The following is a 26,514-nucleotide window of genomic DNA, read 5'->3' on the forward strand; positions in this document are numbered from 1 at the left end:
GTGGAGGGGAAGCCTGGACCACTGGTCACTCTGACCCACCTTGCTTGGCTCCAGTAAGACGAGCCAGGGCTGGACTCCTATGTTCAAGTCCCACATCTAGCATGAAGGACTATGTGGCCTTAGGCAAACTGCCTTACTTCTCTGAGCCCCAATGCCAATACTCACAAAATAAATATAATAAATAAATAGGGCTTCCCTGGTGGCGCAGTGGTTGAGAGTCCGCCTGCCGATGCAGGGGACGCGGGTTCGTGCCCCGGTCTGGGAAGATCCCACATGCCATGGAGCGGCTGGGCCCGTGAGCCATGGCCGCTGAGCCTGCGCGTCCGGAGCCTGTGCTCCGCAACGGGAGAGGCCACAACAGTGAGAGGCCCGCATACCGCAAAATAATAATAAATATAAATATAATAAAATATTTATTATAATAATGTATTATATATAATATAATAAATAAAATAATTATAATAAAGTTAGATAGCAGCTAACTATCCCCGTTTTACAAACAAGGAAACTGAGGCACAGGGGGATAAGCGACTTGCCCCAAGGTCACAGAGTACAGACAGGACCGGAAGCCACACGGTCTGGCTCCAGGACTGCACCATTAGCCTGCACCAGGCTACAGGACCTCTCATGGAAAGGTAGACTGGAAGGGTCACCTATGACCTCCAGCTTCTCCGTGGTCTCTGATGTGCCCTGCCTCTATGACTGTGCTAAGTCACGTGTACACCACCTCACGTGCCGGACCTTTTAAAGAGGGAGTAGCCCTGATGCGTCAAAGTCACCTAAATCCTTGCTGCTTAAGTCCATGCAGGTCCTGGGGAGGGGGGCGGGGGTGTCTATGTCCAGGTGGTACTTAGAGTCAGTCATAGAGACCAGTCCCCTGGAGGTCACACAGCATCACTGTTTCCCAACTCTGGCTGTCAGCCTGGACACTGGGCTCAAACAGAGCTGGGTAATAGAACCCGGTTCAATACCAACCCACCTCTGTCCTGGAAAAGAGCTTGCCCACTCAGGTTGTGGGCAGGAAGGGCATCCTGACCCACGAACACCCCCGGCACTCCATCAGTATGCAAGGGCTGAGACTGAATACTCCAATGGTCAGGCTGCTTTCAATGAAGAATTTCACTCACCTGGCCTCCCCGGGGCCTCCCCTGACTCAGCAGCTTTGTCTATGTCACTGGCTTAAAAACACCCCACCTACAGGTAAGGAAAAGGCGTCAGAGGCAGCACTGGAGAAACACCTCACTCTCCAGAGTGTTCTGTTTTCCTGGCATCTGGGGAAACTCGCTGAAGCATCACAGAACCGCCCGCACTGAAGAGCAAGCTTAATACAAGGATCCACGTGGAAGCGCCCAGGGAACACACGAGGTCCCCCACCCCAGAGCACCAGCGCATCTCCTGCATGCAGGAGAAGCAGAGTCCGGACAGCCCTGCTACCTACTTCAGCCCCCCCCCAAGCTCCAGCAACATCTGTTTTGTTTTGCATGGGGTGGAGGGGCTCCTCCCTCTGGGCTTCTGTTTGATTTCAGAGTTTACCCACCCATCCAGCCCCCCCCAACTCTGCTTGGCTGATGAGGAAACGGTTGGATGACTTGCCCAAGCTTCCAGAGTTAAGTCACCACTGCACTGAGGCTGGACAGCACTCCGACTCCCGGACCCCGCCCACTTGACCATCCTTCAACAGTACTTTGCTAAAAATCCCAATCATGGAATCTCAAAGAAACCTCGTTCGATCACCCACCCACCCAATGCTCAGACAGTTCCTCGGGTTTGAAGTTCATCCATTCACTCCACCATCACATACTGAGCTCCTACAACATGCCAGACGCCATGATTAGGACCTGGGGACACAAAGATGGCCCCGTCCTCAACCACGTCACTATTTTTGAGCTGTACACATTAAGTTACTAAAATTCTCTGCCCTTCAGTTCCCTCATCAGTGAAAACCCCTACCTCACGTGCTTCCTGCGATGAGTAAGTGAGAAAACACGAGCACATCGACCACCTAGCACTGTAGAGGAGGTAGTAAATGTTAGCATCACTGCAACTTTTTGTAGAAGGGCTCCAGCAAGTATGATCCCTAAACTACCACCTGTGTTAATACAAATGGCTTTGAAATATCATTAAGAACTACCACCGGGCTTCCCTGGTGGCGCAGTGATTGAGAGTCCGCCTGCCGATGCAGGGGACACGGGTTCGTGCCCCGGTCCGGGAAGATCCCACGTGCCACGGAGCGGCTGGGCCCGTGAGCCATGGTCGCTGAGCCTGCGCGTCCGGAGCCTGTGCTCCGCAACGGGAGAGGCCACAACAGTGAGAGGCCCACGTACCGAAAAAAAAAAAAAAGAACTACCACCAAAACTAGCTTAATCTTGCCTAGAAGGTGAGGGTATTTTTCCCTGCTTGCTCATAAATGGCTGTTTGGCACAAAGGATCTCATTACAGGTTTGAACGGAATCATTAGACTACAGAATAGGATAGGCCATAAACCACACAACAGAGCTCAGGGTCCTGGAAGGAAGCTACCAGCCACAGGGCACTGGGGACTCCAGGCCACAATTCCTACAATCTCATAATAAAGGGACAGGAATGGAACCCCTACTCCAATCCCCTCTGACCAGAAAGAGGCTGGACAAACCTGGAGCAGCCCTCCAGTTTCCAGTGGAGTCCAGACCCATGACAGTCAGCTGAACAGGCTCTGGGGCCTCACCTGACATAAATCCCAGCTCTGCTGCTTCCTCTCTTGCACCTTTGCTCCTTTGCACCTTCCGCGAATTACTTAATCTCTCCCAGATGCTTCCCTACCAGAAGCATCCAGCTGCTGGTGCTTCTATTAATCCTTTTTATGGGGGTGAGGGGGAGATAAATAGCAAATTCCTAGGAAGATGTCATGTCATTTTTATTCCAATTCCTTCATAAGATGCTCATTTCCTTGGGGAGGATGCCCCCGGGATCCACCCTGGTTGGAAGCAAAGCCCCTGCGATCACTGCATATTTGGACTAGACGACCTGACTGATTGTCAGGACTGCCCAGCAGCCCTTTAGTTCGCTGACCCTCCGAACAGAAGAGAAACTGAGGCCCAGGGAGGTGAGGGATCTGCACAAAACAGCCCCTAAGGGTCTCCACCCCTCCCACCCACCCCACTTGCACAGTCACCTTTCTCTGCTCCCCATTTCTAAATGAACGGAGCCGGCTGCTTACATGATTCCTGATTATGTAACAATCAGGGGAGCTAGAGAGGTGGGGGGGAAAATCTAGTGTCAATTTACACTGGTGCAAAGGGTCCAGAGGAAAGCGCTGCAGAAAGTTCACTAAGAGCTCAGGGCAGTTCTGGAGACCTTTACCTGGTGCTTAAGTCCAGGGCTAGGGCCAGGCAGAGCCCTTAAGTGCCAAGGTTCCCTGAAACGGCTGATTGGTACCCACTCCCGTGCAGTCACCACAGTGGGAGTGAAGGCCCTCCCCAGCTCTCAGGGACCCACCACCCTCGGAACTGCAGGGAGACAGCCAGCTGGGGCCAAACTGAGCTACAGGCCCGGGCACAGGGCGCCCTGCTTGGGGTCTGCTCCCTCTGCCGCGTTCCACCTGTGGGTGTGGGCCGGCTCTCAGGTCCCTCGGATTCTGGGGATAAACCCAAGTGTGTCTCACTTTCCCAAACGGGGGATCTGGGGGATCCCCCCAAGATGTGCACCTAAACGTGAGCACGACAGAACAGAGAGAGCCCTGTTCCAAACGTCACAAGACCTCAACTCCCATCCAGCCTGGCTACCAAATCCCTGAGGAACTCCTAGCAATCGGTTCACCTAGCTGGGCATCAACACGAATTTCCACCAGCAGGTAAACCGAGAGGTGGAAGACTTCCTGCGTTATGTTCACCCATCTATTACAATTGCAAATATCTGTCCAATGAATAAATGGAGTTAATAGATTATCTCTAAGGAGGTCCTTTTTGGCCTCTAACATTCTAAATCTATAAAACCAATAAAGAGTCTTTAAAAAAACAAAAGGAGGGGAGTGTTTTATTTGGGGGGGGTAGGTGAATCTACATTACTAAACCTTAGGACTACCCGCAGCTTAAAAACACCTGTATTAAAAAAAAAAAAAAAAAAGAATTCTAGCAGAGGTTAGAACCCTTGTGTGTTGCTGGTGTGCGTGTAAAATGGTGCAGCCCCTATGGAAAACAGTATGGAAGTTCCAAAAAAAATTTAAAATAGAATCATTACACGATCCAGCAATCCCACTGCTGGGTATACATCCAAAAGAATTGAAAGCAGAGTCCCAAAGAGATATCTGTACACCCATGTTCACAGAAGCATTCGTCACAATAGCCAAGGGGTGGAAGCAACCCAAGTGTCCATCCACGGATGAATGAATAAACAAAAGGTGCCATTATCCATGCAACGGAATATTATTCAGCCTCAACAAGGAAGGAGATTCTGACACATGCTACAACATGGACGAACCTTGAAGACATCAAGCTAAGTGAAATAAGCCGATCACAAAAAGACAAATACTGGGGGCTTCCCTGGTGGCGCAGTGGTTGAGAGTCCGCCTGCCGATGCAGGGGACGCGGGTTCGTGCCCCGGTCCGGGAAGATCCCACGTGCCGCGGAGCGGCTGGGCCCGTGAGCCGTGGCCGCTGAGCCTGCGCGTCCGGAGCCTGTGCTCCGCAACGGGAGAGGCCACAACAGTGAGAGAGCCGCGTACCACAAAAAAAAAAAGACAAATACTGTATGATTCCACTTACATGAGCTATCTGAAATAGTCAAATGCAAAGTGACAGAAAATAGAATGGTGGTTGCTAGGGGACTGGGGACAATGGGGAGATGCTGTTTAATGGGGACAGAGTTTCAGTTGGCAAAGATGAGAAAAGTTCTGGAGATGGATGGTGGTGACGGTTGTATTACACAATAATGTCGATACACCACACTACTGAACTGTACTCTGAAAAAAGGGTAAGATGGCGAGTTTTATGTTATGTGTATTTTGACCACAATTCTTAAACAATCCTCAATCTAATCGACAGCTCACTCCGTATGCATTTCTGAAATCATAGTCTGAAATCCTGTCACAATCCAATGGTTCCCTGAGGTTTCTTTGCACAGCTGGGAGAGCAATTTTTGTTTTTCTTGTCTGTTTTTGGCGAAGGCGACCAGAGGCTCAAATGTACAGCATAATCGCCTGGACACAGCAACATCCCTGGCTCCAGGGCCTGCCTTGGAAGGAAGTACCTGGAAGTTCAGCCCAGGGGCTCTTGGACGGAAGGCAAAGCTTTGATGTAAGGCAGAAAGGCTTAAGATGCAGAGCTGGGATGCTCACCCTTTTCCACATGCTGGCCCCCGGCCCCAGTGATGCAGTGTGTCCCTGTCTGATACACCCTTGGCCTGTGTCAGCCCAAAAGATGTCACGCCAGGAAGATATCATACCCCACCTGCTCAGGTGTGGAGGTAGCTGTCAAAAACCAGCCAAACGTTTGTATGTGAGAGACTGGGTGATGATGCCGGTGTTTCCAAGGCCCTACCTTGCCATCAGAGCCAGGGAGCTGTGGGTGACAGCCCTCCTGGATCCACCCTGGACAGGCTCAGGGAGCCAGGCACCTCGCCAGTCCCGTGCACGGTTCCCAAGTCAAGTGCGGTCCTGCCAGCTTCTGCAAGACTGGCTTCCACGCTCGCCAGAGAAGCCATACCTTCTAAAGCAAGCCCCACTATTAGCCTGTTATCCACAGGAAAAAAAGCCTTTTCAAAGCTGCCCTGTCTCCAGCCTTCTCTTGCTCATTCCTCTACTTATAATTATATCAGGTGATGCGTCTGCATGCCTGTCTCCCATTAAAGTCTGACAGAAACACGAAGGAAGGGGCAGCCTCATCTGTTGTGATCTCAGCGCCCCAGCACTGTGCTTTGACACTCCATAACGATAGTCAAGGACTCAGAGGTACGCTGCATTTCATCCACAGACGTACACAAAGCAGGCACGTTAAGCCCCAGATATACTCTCCTCCCCAAACAGCTATCTATCTGCTTACTGAGGATCTATGTCCCACAGTGTGATGCATCTCACATTTTCTGGGATCTAACACACAAGATAAGAGCCCAGGATATAAGCCCTAGGAGAGCCAGGCTCCAGAGTTCAGGGAACACTAGAGGGCTAAGCATGGGCCCTGGGTAAATTTCCCAGATGTTCCCGAAGCCAGATTTCCCACAAATGCTGCTGTCAGATCATCTCCAAAATGCTGGGTGATTTACGTGTAGGCGGGACCAGGTCACAGCTGGAGGGGATGTTCTTCTTCTTCCTTCATATACCAGACAATAACAGAGAAAGATGACAAAACACCAGAAACACCAGGCTCGATGTTCTAAGGGTCTCAGGGGAAAGACACCAAAGGTAGCATCCTGAAGACTCGCCTCTCAGCCTCCAAAATCCACTTGCACGTATAATACAACTTTTTGCACGTACAAATTATTTCCTAAGTTTTGGGGGAGCTTTGTAAGTTTCCCTGGATGCCTAAGAGAATGGCAGGAACCTTCAATCCTGGGTGAGATTTCATGCCGTTGAAAACCCTCATCCTGGAAACAGAGCTCAAGTGTATGATTTAAACCAAAGTCAACTGATGAGAAGGGTTTCCAGGGGGAGAGAAGGAGATGGGTGCCGGGGATGAGAGTGAGTGGCCAGACCGCAGGAGTCTCACGTTGGTAAAACTGGGTCATTCGACCAACAAATTCTCCCTACGACATAAACAGGGCGCTGCTAGGGGTGCTGGGGATGATGGGGCAGGCAGAGAGTCCTTGCCTTCAAGGAGGTTAGAGTCTAGTAGGCAAGGGGAAGAGCAAACCAAAACTCATACAAATAGGGACTTCCCTGGTGGTCCAGCGGTGAAAATTCCGCGCTTCCAACGCAGGGGGCCCGGGTTCGATCCCTGATCAGGGAACTAGATCCCGCATGCCGCAACTAAGAGCCCACATGTTGCAACTAAAGATCCTGCATGTTGCAACTAAAAAACAAAAAAAGATCCCGCACGCCTCAATGAAGATCCCACGTGTTGCAACTAAAGACCCAGTGCAGCCAAATAAATAAATATATAAGTTTTTTTTTTTTAAGTCATACAAATAAAAACTTTTAAACTCTAAATGTCCTGAAGCAAGGGAGAAGGTGAAGGTGCTGAGACAGTAAAGGCAGGGATCCTAGTTTAGATTTGGGGCGGGGTTCTGGAAGTGACTTCGAAGCAGGGACCGGAAGCCTGGGGGGAGCCACGCAGGTGAAGCATGGGAGAAGGGGGCCACCTGGGGGCACGGGTAGTGGCAGGTGGGATGTGAACAGAGGCCCCAAGAAAGGTGTTGTCATTGCAGCCAGCTGGGTACCAGGAGCACAGCACAGAGCCCATGTGGAGCCCTGAAAAGAGGACAGTCCTTTGACCCTCCATGGGATGTTTCAGTCTCTTTGGTCCCGACCTCACAAGCTGTGGGGAGTGATGGGGTTCCCATCACTGTGCGGGGAATGGCTGCAGCAAGCCTCTCAATGTGGCAATGCTGGGTGACCGTGGCCATGCCGGCTGACCCCTCGATGACTCAGCTTCCTGGTGGTGAGCTCATGAAAGGTCCTCGGCAGGAAGGACTCAGAGAGCTATAAACAGAGCCTTCCAGAAGCATCTGCTACAAGGCTCTCCTTGCTTCCAGGGTGGGGCTGTGGCCATTCAGCATTTCTGGAATAGTGTGAATGAATCGTTTGCAGTCTTTCAGTGCTGTAGTTGGAGGTTTCAAGTAATTTAAATAAATGATCATTTCTCGGCAGGTACTCTGGGAAACAGGGGCCCCAAATGGTAGCTGGGCATCTAGCTCTTTTCCTCCTTGGGCATTCTAGCCCTGGGAGAATTCCAGAGCTGGGGGCCGTGGGCAGGGGTGGTCTTCCTAGCTTCCTCCTTCAAGCAGAAGTGCTTGCAATTCTATACGTTACATTCCAAGTCAAAAGACAGTGCCCAGAGTTATACAGCCCATGCAAATAAGGAGTGGAAATTTTAGAACCAGAAGCTTCCTAAGAAACCATATAGTTTTAGTTCCATCTTCCCATTCCACAGATGAAGAAACTGAGACTCAGATTAAGTGAAGTGTTTTCCCAGGGTCACTCAGTTGGTCGGCTTTTGGTCATCAGGAGCTAATTGTAACTCACCCTAAAATGGAAACTAAATGTTCTGTGTGTGTATCCAGAGAAAGAATCCGTTTCGCCTTGATTCTCTTCATATCATCCCCTGCCCTCCACGTTCAAGTTCTGGGCTGACAAAGCTTCTTCCTGTCCCTTAAACTCAGAGGGGATCAGAAATCTGTTTCCAACTTAAAAGCAGCTTCTAGTAAAAGCCCAGCTTTGTAGTTAACTTTCATTTTTTAGGGTCTGAAAGAGAATTTCAGAAACTTTCTTGTGATTAGATTATCAGAAAATTCAAAAGAACCTTGGAAGAGACATTCACGGGAAGGTTAAAATGAGAATTCTTACCCCAGGTCAGGGGAAGCATCGCTGTCCGGCCCAATCTCAGGAGCCTGTGGAGGGAACAGTGCTAATTCCAAGGATAAACAGAACCACCTAAAACTGTACCCACACAGACCCCATTGTGACAAACTGCAGTGTTAACTCCTTCTCTACCTCCTTCTGAAACTTGAAAGACTGTTTTTGGAGGCAAAGAAGGAACTAGGAGTCACTCCAACTTGTCCATGTATTCCTCATTGTTATTCTATTGTTTTTACAATGAAAAGTCATTTCTAAAGCTGATTTAAATCATCTTGCTTTATGTATTTTTTTTTTTTTTTTTTTGCTGTACGTGGGCCTCTCACTCTTGTGGCCTCTCCCGTTGTGGAGCACAGGCTCCGGACACGCAGGCTCAGCGGCCATGGCTCACGGGCCCAGCCGCTCCGCGGCATGTGGGATCTTCCCGGACCAGGGCACGAACCCGTGTCCCTTGCATCGGCAGGCGGACTCTCAACCACTGCGCCACCAGGGAAGCCCTTGCTTTATGTATTTAAAAAAATTGAACTATAGTTGATTTACAACTTTGTGTTACTTTCAGGTGTACAGCAAAGTGATTCAGATAGATACACACACACACACACACACACAATTCTTTTTCAGATTCTTTTCCATTATAGATTATTACAAGATATTGAATATAGTCCCCTGTGCTATATAGTAGGTCCTTGTTGTTTATCTGTTTTATATACAGCAGTGTGCAGCTGTTAATCCCAAACTCCTAATCCCCTTTCCCCTTTGGTAACTGTAAATCTGTTTTCTACGTCTATGAGTCCGTTTCTGTTTTGTAAATAAGTTCATTTGTGTTATTTTTTTAGATTCCACATGTAAGTGACATCATATGATATATGTCTTTCTCTGTCTGAGTTAATGATGGTGATATTCTCAGTACTCTAAGGACTAACTATAAATCTTTAGTCATTTTTGAAATAAATTTAACGCTTCACGCTTCCTGGCATAAATACACGTTCATTAATTCAATGATTGCCTGAGAAGCCAAGATTTAAGGAAAAACAATTTTTAGTGTAAAAAGAGAACTCTCTAGTCTCTCTTTCATATTTTAGATTTTTAACCCTTTCACTGACAACTCCTATCCCAACGGGGCATTTTCTATGGCGTAACGTCCACCAGATCAATCCTTTGCTTCTATCTCGACTGTTTCTCCTGGAGAACAGCTCAGCATTGTCTGTCGACACTGAAAAAGGCCCACACACGTCCTCCTTCAAAACACCCAGAAGATTTAGTAACAAAGACCTCCTGTGCCACGGGAATCCGCAGACACAGAAAGGGAGGGCTGGCCTTGGGGTCGGCTGGCTCTTGCCCATGTCACTGGACCAGTGTTTTGGAGAAACAGGACTCAGATTTTAGAAGCTGTGAGATCCAGGAGCTTCTGTCTAAACCTGGACTAGTACAGGCACCAGGAGGAAAAGCCACAAGAGTCCAGCTTCCAGCCTTTATCAGAATCACTGGAGGTTGACGGATAAGCCCCAGGAACTGAACCCTCTGCATTTATAGGAGGATCCACCGGAGAGAGAAGGGCTCAAAGGAAAGAGAGGGCAGGAAAAAAATGTCCAGCTATTCAGCTGCCTTTAAAAAGTGACAAGGAGGGCTTCCCTGGTGGCGCAGTGGTTGAGAGTCCGCCTGCCGATGCAGGCGATGCGGGTTCGTGCCCCGGTCCGGGAAGATCCCACATGCCGCGGAGCGGCTGGGCCCGTGAGCCATGGCCACTGAGCCTGCGCGTCTGGAGCCTGTGCTCCGCAATGGGAGAGGCCACAACAGTGAGAGGCCCGCGTACCGCAAAAAAAAAAAAAAAAAAAGTGACAAGGAATGAGATAGGAATCTGAGTGTCAAGAACAGGGCCCTGTATGGGGCTCCAGGTCAACCTCTGTCCTTCAGAAAGCAAAGTGGTCACCTACACTGTGTGTCATGTCTCTCAGGTCACCCTACAAACAGTGACCTGGGCCGAAAAGGTTACTCAGGCAAACCCTAAACCTCGACAAGTCACGTGACTATTTAATTTTTAGCCACTTGTCTGGCTGCTGCTGCAGCTGGCGTTTGCCAGTCATGTCACCCATCAATTACGAACCAATTATGAGCAGAAATGCCTTTGACATGACAGCTTTCCTCCCTTCTTCTGTTTTCACCCTCCTCTGGTCCTCAGCTCTGCAGTGAAAGTTCTCATCCAGGGATGAGGCTGGGCCTCCTGGATGCCACCGGGCAGTCACTCGGAGGCGAAACAGTGAATTAAAATTTCAGAACAGGGTGGGGAGAGAAGAAGAATTTCAGAATGCGGGGCAGGTCCCACGTGGAGGCCCCAGTGTGACACCAAACCACAAAAACTTTCTCAGCTGATTCTGTGATCAGACAGCTCAGAGCAGAAGCCCAAAATCAGAGTGTCAGGGGAGGGGTACCTTGGGGACAGGCCATGACATTCTAAGGGACAGGGAATCGTACAGCCCTGTTCTAACATCTACTTCTCCTTCAGTCTAGATACAGATATGTTGAGACATTATTTCTTCGAGGGGCCCTTTCCTGACTGCTCCTGAGGTTCGGTTTCCATGAGAAGAGGCTCATCGGCCCCTCCGGAAATGATTCATTGATAGCTCTGTCCTCCTGGCAGACGGGGGACTGCTGTGGGGTGACCTCGGAGGTGTCGAGCCCCCCAGCTCCCAGTGCCCAGCACATGTGGTCACACCCACATGCTCCCACGCCTGAATTAATTTAGTTATTCAGTGAAGTCCAGGGGATGAAGCTGCACTTTTACAAATGCCTTTTAACTCTTTCTCGGTAGAGATGTTTCTATGAATCATGCTAATGCAAGACAACATTTAGCAAACAAGCCGTGGAAAGAGTGACTAAGGAAGGAGACTTGGTTCTATAGTCAGTGACACACCCCAGGTTCGTCCTTCCACTCTCACACTCAAGTACACACACACCAGCATCCTCTTTCCTTTAGAAAGGCTTCCCGGGACTTCCCCAGCAGCCCAGTGGGTAAGACTGCACTCCCAGTGCAGGAGGCCTGGGTTCGATCCCTGGTCGGGGAACTAGATCCTGCATGAATGCCACAACTAAGAGTCTGCATGCTGCAACTAAAAGATCCCGCATGCCGCAAGGAAGAGCCGGTGCAGCATGAATGAATGAATGAATGAATAAATAAATAAATACTTTAAAAAAAGCAAGGCTTCCCCCCGTTTCTCCACTCTGACTTCTTAGATCTGATCATCTGCCAACCACCCACTCCTTTAATCCAGGCTGGAGACAGCCCCAGGACACCCATGGGACCACCTCTATTCCAGGGGAGCAGAGCACCCCACTGCAAGCCAGAGGCAGGGCCCTGCATGTTCCCATCCCCAGCAAGCCAGCCAGCAAGCTTCCTGCGGGCTGCCAGCGCCCACTCTCCACCTCCACCCTGCACACTGGCTGTCAGGCCCAGGGCAAAGCAATGAGCAAGCGAAACCCTCCGTGTCGGCAGTGCGAGGAAAGGAGGACCAGGGACCCCGAGACAAAGGCATCTGTGTCCTACCTCCTTCCCCTCTTACTTTTCACGGGCAGTGGCCATGAACAACAAAGGCAAACAGAGATGAGAGGGACCAAGGTAGGTAAGAGCATCAACAGATACAGAGAGACACACTTCAGGGTGATCAGCCACCTTCCCTGGTCCCCAGCCTCACATGCCTGCCACTCAAAGAGGCAGACTCACCTGAAAAGTGAAATGGAGCCTCTAAGGTGATAACCCCACGGAGATGAACGGGGCCCTCACTCCCTGAAGTCGGCCTTAATCACTGGCTTTAATCACCGTAACCGGCCGTATGCGGCCCCGCTCTTCACTGGTCCTACATCATCAATTTTAAATGTATTTCTGAGCACGCCCCAGAGTATTATTGGCTCTTCATCATTCCCCAGCTAAAGAGGCGGCAGCAGCCGGCCACCCTGGTCTTTATTCAACAGATGGGAGACACTGTGTGTAAGGAGAGAGGTTAAGTGCCCAAGGCCACGCAGCTGTAGCAAATCCTGCAGTGGCTGGAACCAGAGCCTGTATTTTCCATTCCAACGAGCTAACCCTACCCCTTTAACAGGATCCCAGTTTGATAATAAATACCACAACCTGGCACCTGCAGAGAGCTTTATACTTTTTAAATGGTATAAAGGTTTGTTCACTGCAAACCGGGCTGTATTTTCCTACTAGATGTATTAAGTAGACCTGAAACGGAGGCACGACAGGCATTGTTACTCTGCCCTATTTAAGATGAGGAAACTGCAGCCCTAGCAGACCGAGGAACTATGAGGTAATGCTCTTCCCAACAGGTCATTTTCCGGCTGTGTTCTGGAAAGGAATCCTCAGGCCAGTCCAAATTCAAATTACTATACTGAGTCCAACGTTGACACACTGCTGAAATGAGAGCTGCAACTTGCTCCAGAGAGAGAAGCCAGACAGAGCCAAAAATATCCTATGGCAATAACCATTTGTCATCATCCGCTTGCCCTGCATACTAGAGTACTTGACCCAGGAACTCCTACCTATACGTTAGAGCCCCGTGTCCCATGCCACACTTTGATTTCCTGCTGGTGTTCCCTCAACTCCAATTCCTCCCTCCCAAGAATACAGCTGAGGCCCCATCATCTCCTCTCAGAACCCAGCTCAAGGGCTCTGCCATCATTAACATCTGAGTCTGCACCCCAGCACCTCACTTGCTTGCTCCTACCTGATTCCTTTCCTCAACTCTGGTACAGCAGAAAGAGGCCCAAGTTTCAGGGCATGTTATTGTTCTGAAGCTCAGTTTTCTCATCTATGAAATGAGAAACTGCACATGCCTTTTCCTACCTTCAAAGGAGAGCTAAGGGCTTCCCTGGTGGTGCAGCGGTTGAGAGTCCGCCTGCCGATGCAGGGGACATGGGTTCGTGCCCCGGTCCAGGAAGATCCCACATGCCGCGGAGCGGCTGGGCCCGTGAGCCATGGCCGCTGAGGCTGTGCGTCCGGAGCCTGTGCTCCGCTACGGGAGAGGCCACAACAGTGAGAGGCCCACGTACCGCAAAAAAAAAAAAAGATCTAGGAGGATCAAGGGACAGAATATAGGTTGAAACGATACAAAAATACTGTAATATACAATTACAATAGCAACATACAAGCATAACCAGGCATTCAAGAAATAACCCTTTCAGAAATGATATTACGAGCTAATATTAAAGGAGTGCTTTCCACGTCCCTGACGCTCTTCGTAACACTCTAGGCGTATCATAATTAATTCTCATAGCAACACGCTGAGGTGAGTACTATTTTATCCCCATTTCACAGATGAGAAAAATAAGGCACAGAGAGTTTTCAGTAACTTGTCCAGGCACCAGCCTAGGGAGTCTAGCCCCAGAGCCCGTGCTGTTAACTTGAAGGGCTCTTAATCATTAAGCATATTGCCTCTGATATGATCTGTCATTAGCTGGGCCTGTCAAGGTTTACAAAAGCCGCCCGCAAACATGATCCCACCTGAGCTTCTCAACAGCCCTGTCAAGTAGGTAAACAGATGATGTTAGTCTAGGTGACTAATAGTAGTCCCTGAGACAAGGAGACACTGGCCCAGAGAAATGACTCGTCCAGGTTTCAAAGCTGGCGCATGGCAGGACTGGGACTTAAATTCATGGGGCCAGCCCCAACCCCTCCTAGTTCAGTGCCCTTTCTAGGGGCTTCAACACCAGCACCAGTCTGACAGACATGCCCCCCTTCCCAGCCCCTGCCCACGGCAGCATCTCCAGGGAACAAAGGCTGTCGCTACAATGAGAGATCCATCAGGGGCTTTTGCCACTGGACCTCAGGGTACCGTGGCTTTCTGAGTCTCTCGCAGGATGTGTGTGATGAATCTGGAGGCTGCTGGCCTCAGAGGACGTCCTCTCCATGACACGAAGCGGCAGTCCCTTCACCTGACCCACGGAGGCCAGACATTTCCTAAACCTGTTATGCAACTCTTGCTTCAACCAAGCTGCTGCTGGGATTTCTATTTCAACATGTTTTGTTTTCTCTTCAGAGAGAAAGCACGAATGTGAAACCAAAACACCTCTTAGTGACCAGACAACGGCCCTTCCCGGCAGTCTGGGATTACTGGGAGGGTACGGTGAGGGGATTCTCAAAGGTACCTTCTGTGAGCCAATTTCAGCTTCCAGAATGACTAACAACCGCAGGGGTGAGGAAGAAGATGGGGGTGGGGGGGCACGGAGGAACAGTACAACTGAGGGCCAGTGTCTCCCACGGGGACAGGAGCCGATGCAAGAATGCCAGGCAAAGACATCCCAGTGACACTCCCAATCTGACTCCAGACCTTCAAGATGGCAGCCTGGGCCCTCCAGACTCCACACCCCAGCCCTCATGCCCATCTGAAAGCAGATATCAAGTTGGGCCATTCATCTCCTCAAAGGGAGCCAGCCGGTCCCATCACCTAAGCTCAGGGTCTAATTATAGGGAGCAGGCTCTGGAAATAGGGGCCAGGACTTATTTTTGTTGCCCGGGACAGGAGGGGCCTTAGTTAAGTGTGGAATGAATGAAGTGGCTGAATTCATAGCCTCATCAGGGTTTCACTGAGGCTTATGGGTCCTACCACAAGAAAGGGACAGGCAAAAGGGCTGAGAAAGTCTCTTTGTGACCAAGATACGGTAGAGATTCCAAACAACGCTCAGCAAAACAGAAACTAGCATTTGTTTCATAGCAGGTTTTAAAGCACTTTTCCCCCCACATCTTCTTTAAAACAACTGATTCATTCAACCAAGAGTCACGGAAAACCTTTACGTATCCCCGGTGCCTAAGTCAGAGGGGGAGAAGGTCTAGGTCTTTGCATGCCATGCGAGGTAGTCCAGGTTTTATTCTGAAGGCAACGGGGACAGCTAGGGGAGTGTCAGGTGGGGGGAGACACCAATGGATGTGAACTGAGACAATGGGCTGCCCCTCTACCCCCTCAGGCCCCTTGCAGGCTCTGCAGCACCATGGAGAACAGGCTGGACTTTCCATTCCAATCGGCTAACCTTACCCCTTTAACACGATCCTGATTTGATAATAAATACCATGGTCTGGCACCTGCAGAGAGCTTTATGCTTTTTAAACTGTGTTCACTGCAAACCTGGCTGCACTTTCTTCCAAGATCCAGTAAGTAGATCCGAAAGGTGGGCAGGATGGGTATTGCTACTCTTCCCTGTTTAAGGAGAGAAAACTGGGAGTGTGCAGGACTAGCCAGGAAGGATTTGTGGGAATTCATTCAACAAATATCAGTACTTAACTGAGCACCTACTGTGTGCCGGGTCCTGCTTCTGGCAATAGGAACACACCAGAGAACGAAGGAGTAAAACGTTCCTGCCCACTGGGAGCTGACATTCCAATGGAGGGAGACCATAAACAATGTAAATAACATTACAAATATGAAGAAAATAGTAAACAGTATAAATAATAAATATGAGGGAATTCCTTGGCAGTCCAGTGGTTAAGACTCTGCACTTCCATTGCAGGGGGCACAGGTTCGATCCCTGGTCAGGGAACTAAGATTCCACAGGCTGGGTGGCACGGCCAGGAAAATAAATAAATAAATAAGTATGAATTAACAGTATTGTGTGTTATAAGGTAACACATGCTGCGGAGAAAAAGCAGGGCCGGGCAATAGGGAAGTGTGGGTGAGTGGAGGGGAGGGTTTGTTCAACTGTGACTCCGTGATCAGGGAAGTCTGCCATGTAAAGGCGAGAGCTGCTGGGTCCCCTGAACCAAGGTAGAAGCAGTAGGAGGGAGAAGAAAACACATTAAGAGGTATTACAGATGCAGGAGTGGACAGGTCTTGGAAGCATACGGGGAGAAGGGGAAGGGGGGCAGAGGTGGGGGAAAAGCTGAAGACCATCCCCAATTTTCTGAGGGAGGGGGCCCAGGCCAAAGGGCAGGCCAGAGGGGAGGGCAAGACGTCCATGATGGACACCAAGACAGCCAAATGGACATGTCTTCAAGGCAACTGTTTATCTAGCTCCTAGAGAGTCTGGACCAGAGACACAGAGATGCCACCTGCAAGTTATCAGGACCCAGGCAGAAATGGAGACGTGTCCCGAGGAACGAAAAGAAGGTAGAGGGCAGAATTCTGAGGAAGACCAGCAGGCTGCCTGTCGTCAGAGGGGCCAGGAAAACGATGGCTGAATTTATTAGCCAGGAGATCGCTGGCACCCTAGTGCCAGCAGAGCGACGGGCACAAAAACCCAGAGAGGCCTGGGGGGTGACAAGGGGAGGAGGGAGAGACTGAATGTCAACCATCCTTCTCTAACATTTGTTATTTTAAGGGCACGTGGGCTCAAGGTGAGCTGCCTGGGGTTGGTTCGTTATTTAAGATGGGAGAAGTACGGACTGGACGTAGAAATGCTTCTAAGAAGGAACCAATGGTGGGGTGGGGCTGGGTGGGGGTGTGCTAAGGATACTGGAACCGGGTTACTCATGAGACAGCTGACCAAACTAACTACTCCCATGACCTTTATTGAGAACTTCAATAAGCAAGAGCTTCACGTATGTCACCCCACTTAATTCTTTCAACAACCCTGTAAGGTAGGTCTTGGGATTCACATCCACTCTGCAGACAAGGAAACTGAGCTTAGAGAGGCCAAGTAAGGTGGCCCAGGTGGAGAGCCAGGATTCAAATCCAGGTGTATGGGGTGGTCCCCACACGTCACCCTTCCCCCGCTGATTCCCCTTAGAGGAAGGAAGGACCCTCTTACCTTAAGATAGGAGGAGGGAGGGGCGGGAGACGGCAGGCTAGTTGGAAGGACAGTCACAGGAGAGCCTGACTGGGGGCCTGGTTCCTCTATAAACAGGGAGCGAGATGCCACGCTGAGGCTGAGAGAAGTGGAGGGGTGGGGGTCTGAGAAGCAAGATGCTCTGAAGTAGCTGCTCAGGAGGACAAAAGCAGACTGACCAGAACACGGGCAGGGACAGTAGATGCCATTCTGCTTCGAAAGGGTGTGAAATCCCAAATTGCTCTCGTTCTTGCAACAAAACTATAGTGATCTTTCCTGTCTCCTAGAGATCCCGCCCCTCCCTTCTTTCCTGTCCTCCTTCAGCGGGAGGCGCTTTTCTAAGAGGTGGATTTCGGAGTGCCGTGGAGTCCAGCGAGGAGTCCTCTCGAACTTCTGTCCGGTTGTCTGTGTCATGAACACCCGGGCCGCGTGCCGATGCCCAGGGCTGGGGTCTGCTGGAGGAGTGGGGTCTGCTGGGGGCCCCAGAGGCCTGGCACACGGGGCAGCAGTGTGGGTTTCTCCCGAAGGGCTCGGCTGCCCAGCGGGTGGTGGGTTGTTAGGGATTAGGTGTGGGCAGGCCAGCGTTGGAAGAACCAAAGGCAGAGAAACTGCGGGCCCGGGAGTGGCTGCAGTGACGGGCTGAGGAAGCCAGGGATGCGCTGTGAGGATAGAGAGAAGAGACAGGAGCCCTAGCACAGTGTGACCATGAGAAAGCTGTGGCCAGGTTATGAGACGTCTGAACGCACGATTTCAGAGGCGGAAAGGTTCTGGGTCAGGACAAGGTCCCGTGGAGGTAACAGCCCTCGATCTGAGCCACGTAAAGAATGGAGGGATTTGGGTGTTCGTTGGGTGGTGGCCAAGAGGGGACAGTCTCAGGGTGATGATGGGATTCAGGGTAGAGGAGCGGTCTATGAGCCAGACGCCAACATTCAGAGAACGAGGGAAAGTGACTGGATCACGTCATTGATGATGACCATGATGAAGTGGAGAGCTCCCACCTAGGGGACACTCATACACAGCAGGCTCTGATAAGCGCTGTAAGGACTCAACCCTCACAGCCACCTGGGACATCAGTACCATCTTGTCCTTTTTTTACAGGTGGGGAAACTGGGCACAGAGGTGGATGAAGAAACTTGCCCCAGGTCACACCCAAGTGGGAAGCAGGACCTAGTCCATGCAGTCTGGCTCAGGGGCCCCTGCCCCTACCCATCCTGCCATCCCAATAGAGCAGGAGGTGAGTGGGGACAGAGAGAGAAGAGGGATTGACACTGGTGGAAGTGGATGGCGGGAGTCTCAAAGGGGAAGGAGCAGTTGATAAGGTGGGTGATTAACAGCCAGAGGGCAGCAGCCCCAAGGCATGTGGTTTGAGGTGATGGGAACCATCTTTTCTTGAGAGGCTTCAGGGAAGTGGGGGTCTCAGGAGAAGAGCACCGGCAGGAGGAAGGAAAACTCAGTGAAGATGTAAGGGAGCCTGTTACACGGAACTTCCATGGGTTCCGACGGGAAAACAAGGGAAGAAGGAAGCAATGGAAAGTTGGTTCAGGTGAGAAAAAGCAGGAAGAAAATTTGTGTCTGCATTTCACAGATAAGAGAACTAGACCTCAGAAAAGCTAAGTGTCCTGCCCAACCGGTTAAGTCCAAGACTGGGACCTGAATTGCCCCAAGATAGTTCTCTGAGGGTGAGAAACTGCGGCTCAGAAGGAGCTTGAGGGCAAGTTTGCAGTTAAAGAGACAGTGATCGGATGCAAGGCTCCTATGAAAAATGACGGCAGCAAACATTCCAGGTGGAGGCTGGGAGGGGAGGGCAGACTTTCGGAGAAGCAGAACTCAATGAAGATTAAAAACAAAAAGAAAACTCTCTGAGAAGGAAAGTACCCCTTGGGTACCAGGGGAGATATGAAAAGTACCCAAGTACCCCTTGGGTACCAGGGGAGATATGAAAAGAGCCAGTTCTGGGGTTCAAGAGGGACTACCAGAGGCTTCCTTGAACACCAGTTCAAGGATGAGCAAACCAGTTCATCCAGTGGGTCAGGGAAAGTCAGAAGGGGTCCAGAACCCAAGCCTGTAAAAGAAGAAAAGTGGGACTCAAGTCTGGAGATTGGTCACCGCCCCAAAGAGCGGTGGGACAAAAGCCCTCTTCAATGAAAGGGTCACAGATGGCTAAAAGGTGCCCAACGGAAACCAGGAAACTATGGAAGGCCTACTCCACAGAGCCACGCCCTCCCTTCCACATGACACGCCCCCCCCACTTCATGTGCACACCCCCCTACCCCATGTGCACACCCCTGTATGGCTTAAACAATGTAATTGAATCCCCCCAATTAGCCCCAAGTGCCTCCCGCTGTTAAAGAGCTGAGGCCGCCTTGGCTGCCAACTATAATCCTAGGGGCTCCCCTCCAAGCCCTTTGCTCCAGCCTCCCTCTCCCCGACTTCTGGGCAGAGGGGGCCAGCAGCCGGCCAGAAAGTGGCCACATGGGGGCCAAGTGATGATCTGGGACCGCCTGAGATCCCTTTTCCCACTCCTCCAGCAGACCTCAGCCCTGGGCATCGGCACGCGGCCCGGGTGTTCATGACACAGACAACCGGACAGAAGTTCAAGAGGACTCCTTGCTGGACTCCACGCCACTCCGAAATCCACCTTTCAGAAAAGCGCCTCCCGCTGAAGGAGGACGGAAAAGAAGGGAGGGGCGGGATCTCTAGGAGACAGGAAAGATCACTATAATTTTGTTGCAAGAACGAGAGCAATTTGGGATTTCACGCCCTTTCAAAGCAGAATGGCATCTACTGGACGGTACTTGGTTTTGAAAGCACTGGAGTGGGTGGGAGGGACACTGGCAGCTGCCTTCGCCCCCTGCCCCCCACCTCCCCAGAGGACCCTAGCAGTCAGCTTGCACTGCTGGGACCAGGAAGGATGAGAAAAGTCAGAAGTGGAGGAATGCAGAGCCTCCTGGCACCTGCCTGGCTCGCTGCTGCTGCTCGGAGCTCAGCAGGGCCGGCGACAGAAACCCCCAAGGCCAAGCGAGGTTTCTAACTGGCTCGGCAGCCACCAGCTCCTAGAGAGAAGGCTGAGCCTTAACCCACTCGGCCGGCAGTCAGTGCCCTGCCATCGGGCTGCACCCTGGCGGGGAAGGAGGGCTTCCCCCAGCAGAGCTTGAGGACTGAGTTTCCCTGACAAGCAAAACAAGAGAAGGGCTGTGAAAGGGTCAGCGGAAGTTCCCTCGCTTCAAATCTTTCCTGTTTCCTTCTGCCCCGGCTTTCGCCACCGCAGGACTCAGCATGGTCTGCGAGCGGTGTGCCTAATCTGGTTGGAATTTCCTCCTCCACCCACCTGGCATTCTCCCCACAGCCCTGAGCGCTCCCGATCAGGGGTTCTCACATCCACCCCAAGTGCTGGTCTAAGCGACCACGCCACTGGCCCCTCTGGAGCACCAGGGAGAGGCTCACGGTAGAGGGGCTGCAAAGCCCCAGTTGGAAAGGAGCAAGTCGTGGCTACCCTTTGGCGAGAGCCCTACGGAGCCCCCTCGCTCGCTCCCCTGGGATCACTACGGGGTCCCAGCAGCCTGGCCCTTTATGGATGAGTGAGTACTCATATGCCACCAGCGCGGGGACAAGTGACAGAGGAAGACACAGGAAAGAGGAGAAAAGTTGCCCAAAGTCTTCCAAATACCCACTTAATAATCACAGGCTGTTGACTGCTGGAGCTCAAGAGGCACTAGTGATTATGAGGTTCAGTGTTTTTCAGACGTTTTTGTCCATAATCCCCAGCCAGAAGTGCACTTTACACAGCCACTCAGGGAACACACACACACACAAACACACACACACACACCCAAGCAGAATTTCATGGAGCGACACTGCTCCTTACCGCATGCCACACATGCCCGTGTTTTGTACTCGCACCAATCTGGCTTTTTAAAAATGTTTTTTTCCCTGGTGGCGCAGTGGTTAAGAATCCGCCTGCCAATGCACGGGACACCGGTTGGAGCCCTGGTCCACGAAGATCCCACATGCCTCAGAGCAACTAAGCCCGTGCGCCACAACTACTGAGCCTGCGCTCTAGAGCCCAGGAGCCACAACTACTGAGCCCGCGAGCCACAACTACTGAAGCCCATGTACCGCAACGACTGAACCCCACACGCCTAGAGCCCACGCTCCGCAACAAGAGAAGCCACCGCAACGAGAAGCCTGCGTACTGCAACGAAGAGTAGCCCCCGCTCACAGCAGCTAGAGAAAGCCCACACGCAGCAACGAAGACCCAATACAGCCCAAAATTAATTAATTAATTAATTTTTAAAAAATGTTGCTCCCACTGATGGGTCACCACCCAGTTTGAAAAATGCAGATCATTAAGGTGACATGGTGGGGGGGATGGGAATTCATGGGAAAATGTATGTAATGTTACAGTGGGAAGCATTAGCAAGGCTGACCTATTTGCACTCAATGACCCAACCTAACAGCTCGCTGGGCTCAGAAATGAAAGTGACCACCCCTGAGCACCATGGTTCACACTATCTAGGAGAGAAAAACTGGAAAAAGCAGGCCCATCCAACACTCTCACTGAACTTTATAAGAACAGATTAAAACTGTGTGCCTTATAAAATCAAAGAAAACTTTGTTTTTCCCTTTCAAGATACAACTTACATTGATTTGGCTTCAGGTGTAATAACTTTTTGAAATTTCAAGAACGTAAAGAGGACGAGTGGGGGCTTCACTGGTGATGCAGTGGTTGACAGTCCGCCTGCCGATGCAGGGGATGCGGATTCATGCCCCAGTCCGGGAAGATCCCACATGCCGTGGAGCGGCTGGGCCCGTGAGCCATGGCCGCTGAGCCTGCACATCCAGAGCCTGTGCTCCGCAACGGGAGAGGCCACAACAGTGAGAGGACCGCGTACCACAAAAAAAAAAAAAAAAAGAGGACGAGTGTTCTGTGTTCATAGAAAGGGGGGCAGGTTAAAAATGGGAAATACTGAACTGGTCCACAGCCTCCGTTTTACTAGTGACAAAACTAAGACACAGAACACTGCCTAAGGCATGAAACAAGTTAGGGGCCGGGCTTGAACCCCAGCCCAGGGCTCCTGATTCAATTACTCACAGTCTTCATCTTCCCAAATATTTAAGAAGAACACAGTGAAGGTCTCCCCAAGTAGAGCATTTCCGTGACTGAAGCATATCTCATGTTGGACACATGACAACCATGCTGGTCTTGGCACACGTTGGCACTCTGCCACAGCCTCACTGGGGTCACACAGCGGGGCTCATGCCACTTAACTCTGTGCCTTTCATCCCTGCTGCAAAGTGAAAAGAGTAATCCAAGAAAGTTGTAGCCAAAAAACAAGAGGGGCTTTAAAGCCAAACCTGCATGCTCAAAACCAGAAGAACCCCTAAGGGTCGTTATTCAGAGCTAGGATTATAATCGCAGAACCTAGAAAACCTTCCTGGTTAGTTAACCTAAGCCTTCATTTTACAGTCAAGCCCCACAGAATGACTTGCCTAGGATGGTAAGACCAGCTCCTTCGATCATACACACCACGTTAACCTGGTCACAGGTGAAAACCGCTACGGAAAGTAATACTAAGTACACAGTGACAAATGGATCAAAACAGACCAGCATCCATGGGGCAGAAGGAGGGGCAGGGAGGAAACTAAACACAGATCACAAAATTTAAACACGTGAGATTAATGCCTCTTCAGAGTGTCACGGGGAGCTCAAAAGGCATGACTGACTATTCCTAATCCTAAAGATAAGCTAAAATGATGCCCTGAACCAAACTCACAGCAGAGGCCAAGGGCCTCAGAAGTGGTACAGGTCCTTGATGGAACATTCATCTCCACGACCCAGTGGGTCTGGTGCCTGCTCAAATAACATCTCCCTGCTCCTAACTTTCCCACACTCTGTCCAAGGCACCTGAGACAACAACTTCAAACATGGGGAATTTTATTACATGTGAGGGATTCTTTCCTACACAAATGCCACCTGGTATCTGTCCAGGGTCTTTCCTGGAGCAGCTTCGGAAACCTAAAAGACAAGATCTCCCTGTGGCCTCTGTAACCCTGGCAGGCAAGGACCATTCCCTTAATTCCCCACTGGGATGCCAGAGGGAGAGAAGGGGTGATGGCTCAGTCCCAGCAGCACAATATAAGACTTGGGCTCACCTTACTGCCAATGCCCGTGGTCTTCTCTCTGGACCCGTGTCTGTCCAGCCACCGACTGCCAGCTCTGAGAGCTGCCCAGGGCAGGGAAAACCCTCTGCATTAGACATTCTGGCCTTCACGCCACTCACATGGGGCCAGCATCAGCAACAAGATACAGATGCTAACTGGGGAACTCTGCTGGGCCTGCCTTCCAAGATAACTGCCACCCGGAGAGGTCCCCAAATCTCCCAAAGCACACTGAGGCTGGAGTCGGAGGATACAGGTGGCTCACGAGCCCGGGCAGGCTAATCTGTTCACCTCTCTGTGCCACGGTTTCTTCATCTGTTAATCCCCAGGGTTGCTGTATGTTTTAGATGAGTTCTGCCCACAAAAGTGCGATGTGTCAGTACTAGTATTACTCCCCCTCAGCACTCTATCCCCTAGCCATTCGGTATCCTGAACAGGCTGACTGAGGGCAACTCAGGCAAAATCCGCCTGGCTAAAACTGCCTCCTTACAGAAATGCATTTAAAACTACCCGGGAAGTACCGGGCCAACTGAACGTCTATTACACAAACCGTAAGAAAGGCTGTATAGCACACGCTCTCCCTGCCTGCCCGCCTCCCTGCAACAAAATGAGAAGACAAATGTCATTGCAAGTCTTACTGCCTCTCAGCGGCTCGACAGCCGGAGGGCGGGTGGCCGGGCCGGCCGGACCGGGGACACGTTCCTCGGCGCGAGCGTGGTTAGCGCTCCCGGCGGCGGGTCCCTCCGGGACAGCGCACGTGTCGGCAGCCTCGGCCACCCGGCACCGGCCGGCGGACACCGCTCGCCACGGCTCGGACACCGGGAGCGCCAGCTGGAGCCGCAACGACCCGGGACCACAAACTCTCCGATAGCGTGGCCAGACAGTGGTAAGACTGTGCAAAGCTGCACTGGCCGCCTCCCTCGGGAACCCCGCCGCCACCACCGAGGCCAGCGGCGCTCGCCACTCCTCCTCGCCGGCCGCAGCGCCGCCAGCAGCCCGGGCCGGGAACTCGGCGGGAGCGGCGGAGCGGGGCGCCGGCTGGGGCACCCTCGTGGGCGCGGGGGGTGCCCCCAGGGCCCAGGCGCACAGCGGAAGGAGCTGCGCAGCGCGCTCCTCGGCGCCCCCGCTACGCGCGCCAACTCCCGGTGAGACCCAGGAGACCCGGGGCGCCGCGGCCCCGAGGAGAGCGCGGTTTCGGAGAGCTGCATCCAGGCTGCTCCTGCGCGGGATGCAAACGCACGCGCGCGCGCTCTCCTCTCCGCTCGCTCCGTCCCTAAAGTCCCCTCGCGCCTCACCTTCACTGAGTCTACCGGGTACATGACCGAGTGCTCCAGGATCCCGGCCATCGCTCCGGCTGTCATGTGGATGGATAAGGAGACGCTGGTCGGCAGGTTCTCATAGTCCTCCGACCCGGCGTCCTTGCAGCCGCCGCCGCCGCCGCCATCTCGGCTGTCCCCATCCATCCTGCGCCCTCCAGCCTGGCTCCCTACGCCGCCGCAGCGTAGCTCCATCCGCCGGCTCCGCTGGGCGCGGGAGGCTGCAGGAGGCGGGCGGGGAGGGGGAGGGGGCGAAAAACTTCACTTCTTTAAAGTGGGAACCACCTCCCGGGTGCTGCGACGCCTGACGCCATGGCGGGCTGGGGTGGAGCAGAGGGGCACCAATCACTGGGAAAGGAGAGGCCGGCCGCGGCCGCACCATTGGTGTGCGGGACAGTGGGGACCCGCCTCCCAGTGTGACGTCACTGCCCAGTGCACATTTCCAAGCTACCGGATGGGGGCGAAAGGAGACGTTGGGGTGTCCCGGGAAGTTGTCTTACCTCCTGTTGGGGTGGTGCTGCCTGGTTTGGGGCAGACCAGGGGGTAGTCGCTGGGGAGGGTCAGCCGGACCGTAGGGATTGGGCAATGCTTGAGGCTGGAGGGAGATTCGGAGCAGCGGAAAATCTGTCCCCAGAGCCGGGGATTTTGCAAACAGTATTGCTCAGCAAGCTTTGGCATTCCTCAGGCCTGGAGGGGGGAAGTTGCTGCGAACGTCATTTATGGAGCAGTTATGGTGGCTGGAGGAGGGGAGGGGTGGAGACACACGTGGAGGTGGAGTGGAGTTCTAGAATTGAGGACCCACTGCGCGATATGAGGCGTGCACCTCCTTTTGTGCAGCTCGAGAGCACGTCCCGTGGAGGGAACAAAGTGAAAAGTCAAGATGCTGTGCCAGGCTGCTTCGTTGAGGAGAACGGCCACTTACTCGAATTTTTCTGTCTCACTGAAAACACATAATACATAGAGCAAAACTTGTGCCTCCTTATTCTCACCAAGAGGCTAAATCCACCCTGCCCTGGACTGGGCAATAAGTAGTCACCAGGATGGAGCCCTTCTGAGTAGGCGCCTTCAGCACGTTTTCCTGGGGCTGGAGGGGCTTTAGAAGCCTGGTCTCACAGTAGGGTGCAAAGTGGCCAAGAGAGTGAAATCGTGCAGTATTGCATCTGCCTATCTTTAAAGACTCTGGTCTTCTAGATCTTAAACTCATCCCAAGCTATCTTCTTAAATAAAGTGTAACCCAGACTGTTTTATTTTAACCTAAATAATATTGTCTATCTCCATCTGGGGGAAGGGGGAGTAATCAAAAAGTAGGGCAGTAACCTGCCTGTTTATCTAAGGCTCCCTGAAAGCATGGCATCTGCACATCTAAATGTGCATGTTCTGGGCTTAAGATTTGGCTGGAGCTGATCAACTTTTACTGCACCTTATCCAAAGAAGGCTTCTCTGGTCAGAAAAGCTGTGCCTTGAGATATGAAAAGGTGCAGGAGACCCTGAAGATGCTGCACACCCTCTTTGGCCTCACCCTGGTCCCAAGATTTGGGTCATAACAACCCAGGCAGCTCTCTGGGATTTGAGATTCAGTGATGTGAGTGATGTCAATAGAGTCTTCATGGCCAAGGGCACCATTTCCCCAATTTTGGTAGCTGCCAAAAGTTGCTCCCGAGACGGGTGCTAAGGATGGGCTAGGTAGAAACACGCTCTGTATTTAGTAATTGCCGGAGAACAATTTAGTAATTGCTTTTGCCAGAGGTGATTTTGAAGAAACGTTGGTCAAAACCTGTTGATACTCGTGTAAAAATGGATACCCTTT

The 26,514-nt window shown here is 51.8% G+C and overlaps 1 protein-coding gene across 2 annotated transcripts in view; it reads right to left on the reverse strand.

Moving 5' to 3' along the window:
- SLC25A37 (solute carrier family 25 member 37) overlaps positions 1-24,971 on the reverse strand; it is a 43,611-nt gene extending 18,640 nt beyond the window's left edge. The window contains exon 1 of one of the 2 annotated variants that reach the window (XM_022595041.3): positions 24,687-24,971. In XM_022595041.3, the coding sequence (XP_022450749.1) occupies positions 24,687-24,902 (216 nt within the window). In that variant the 5' untranslated portion in view covers positions 24,903-24,971. The remainder of the gene's footprint in view (positions 1-24,686) is intronic. The other variant, XM_089912799.1, reaches the window with a different exon arrangement.
- Positions 24,972-26,514: the final 1,543 nt, after the last annotated feature.

This window comes from Delphinapterus leucas, chromosome 6, assembly GCF_059928025.1.
Source record: "Delphinapterus leucas isolate spDelLeu-1000000601 "Yukka" chromosome 6, BTC_Dleu_Yukka2, whole genome shotgun sequence".
NCBI classification, from domain to species: Eukaryota; Metazoa; Chordata; class Mammalia; order Artiodactyla; family Monodontidae; genus Delphinapterus; species Delphinapterus leucas.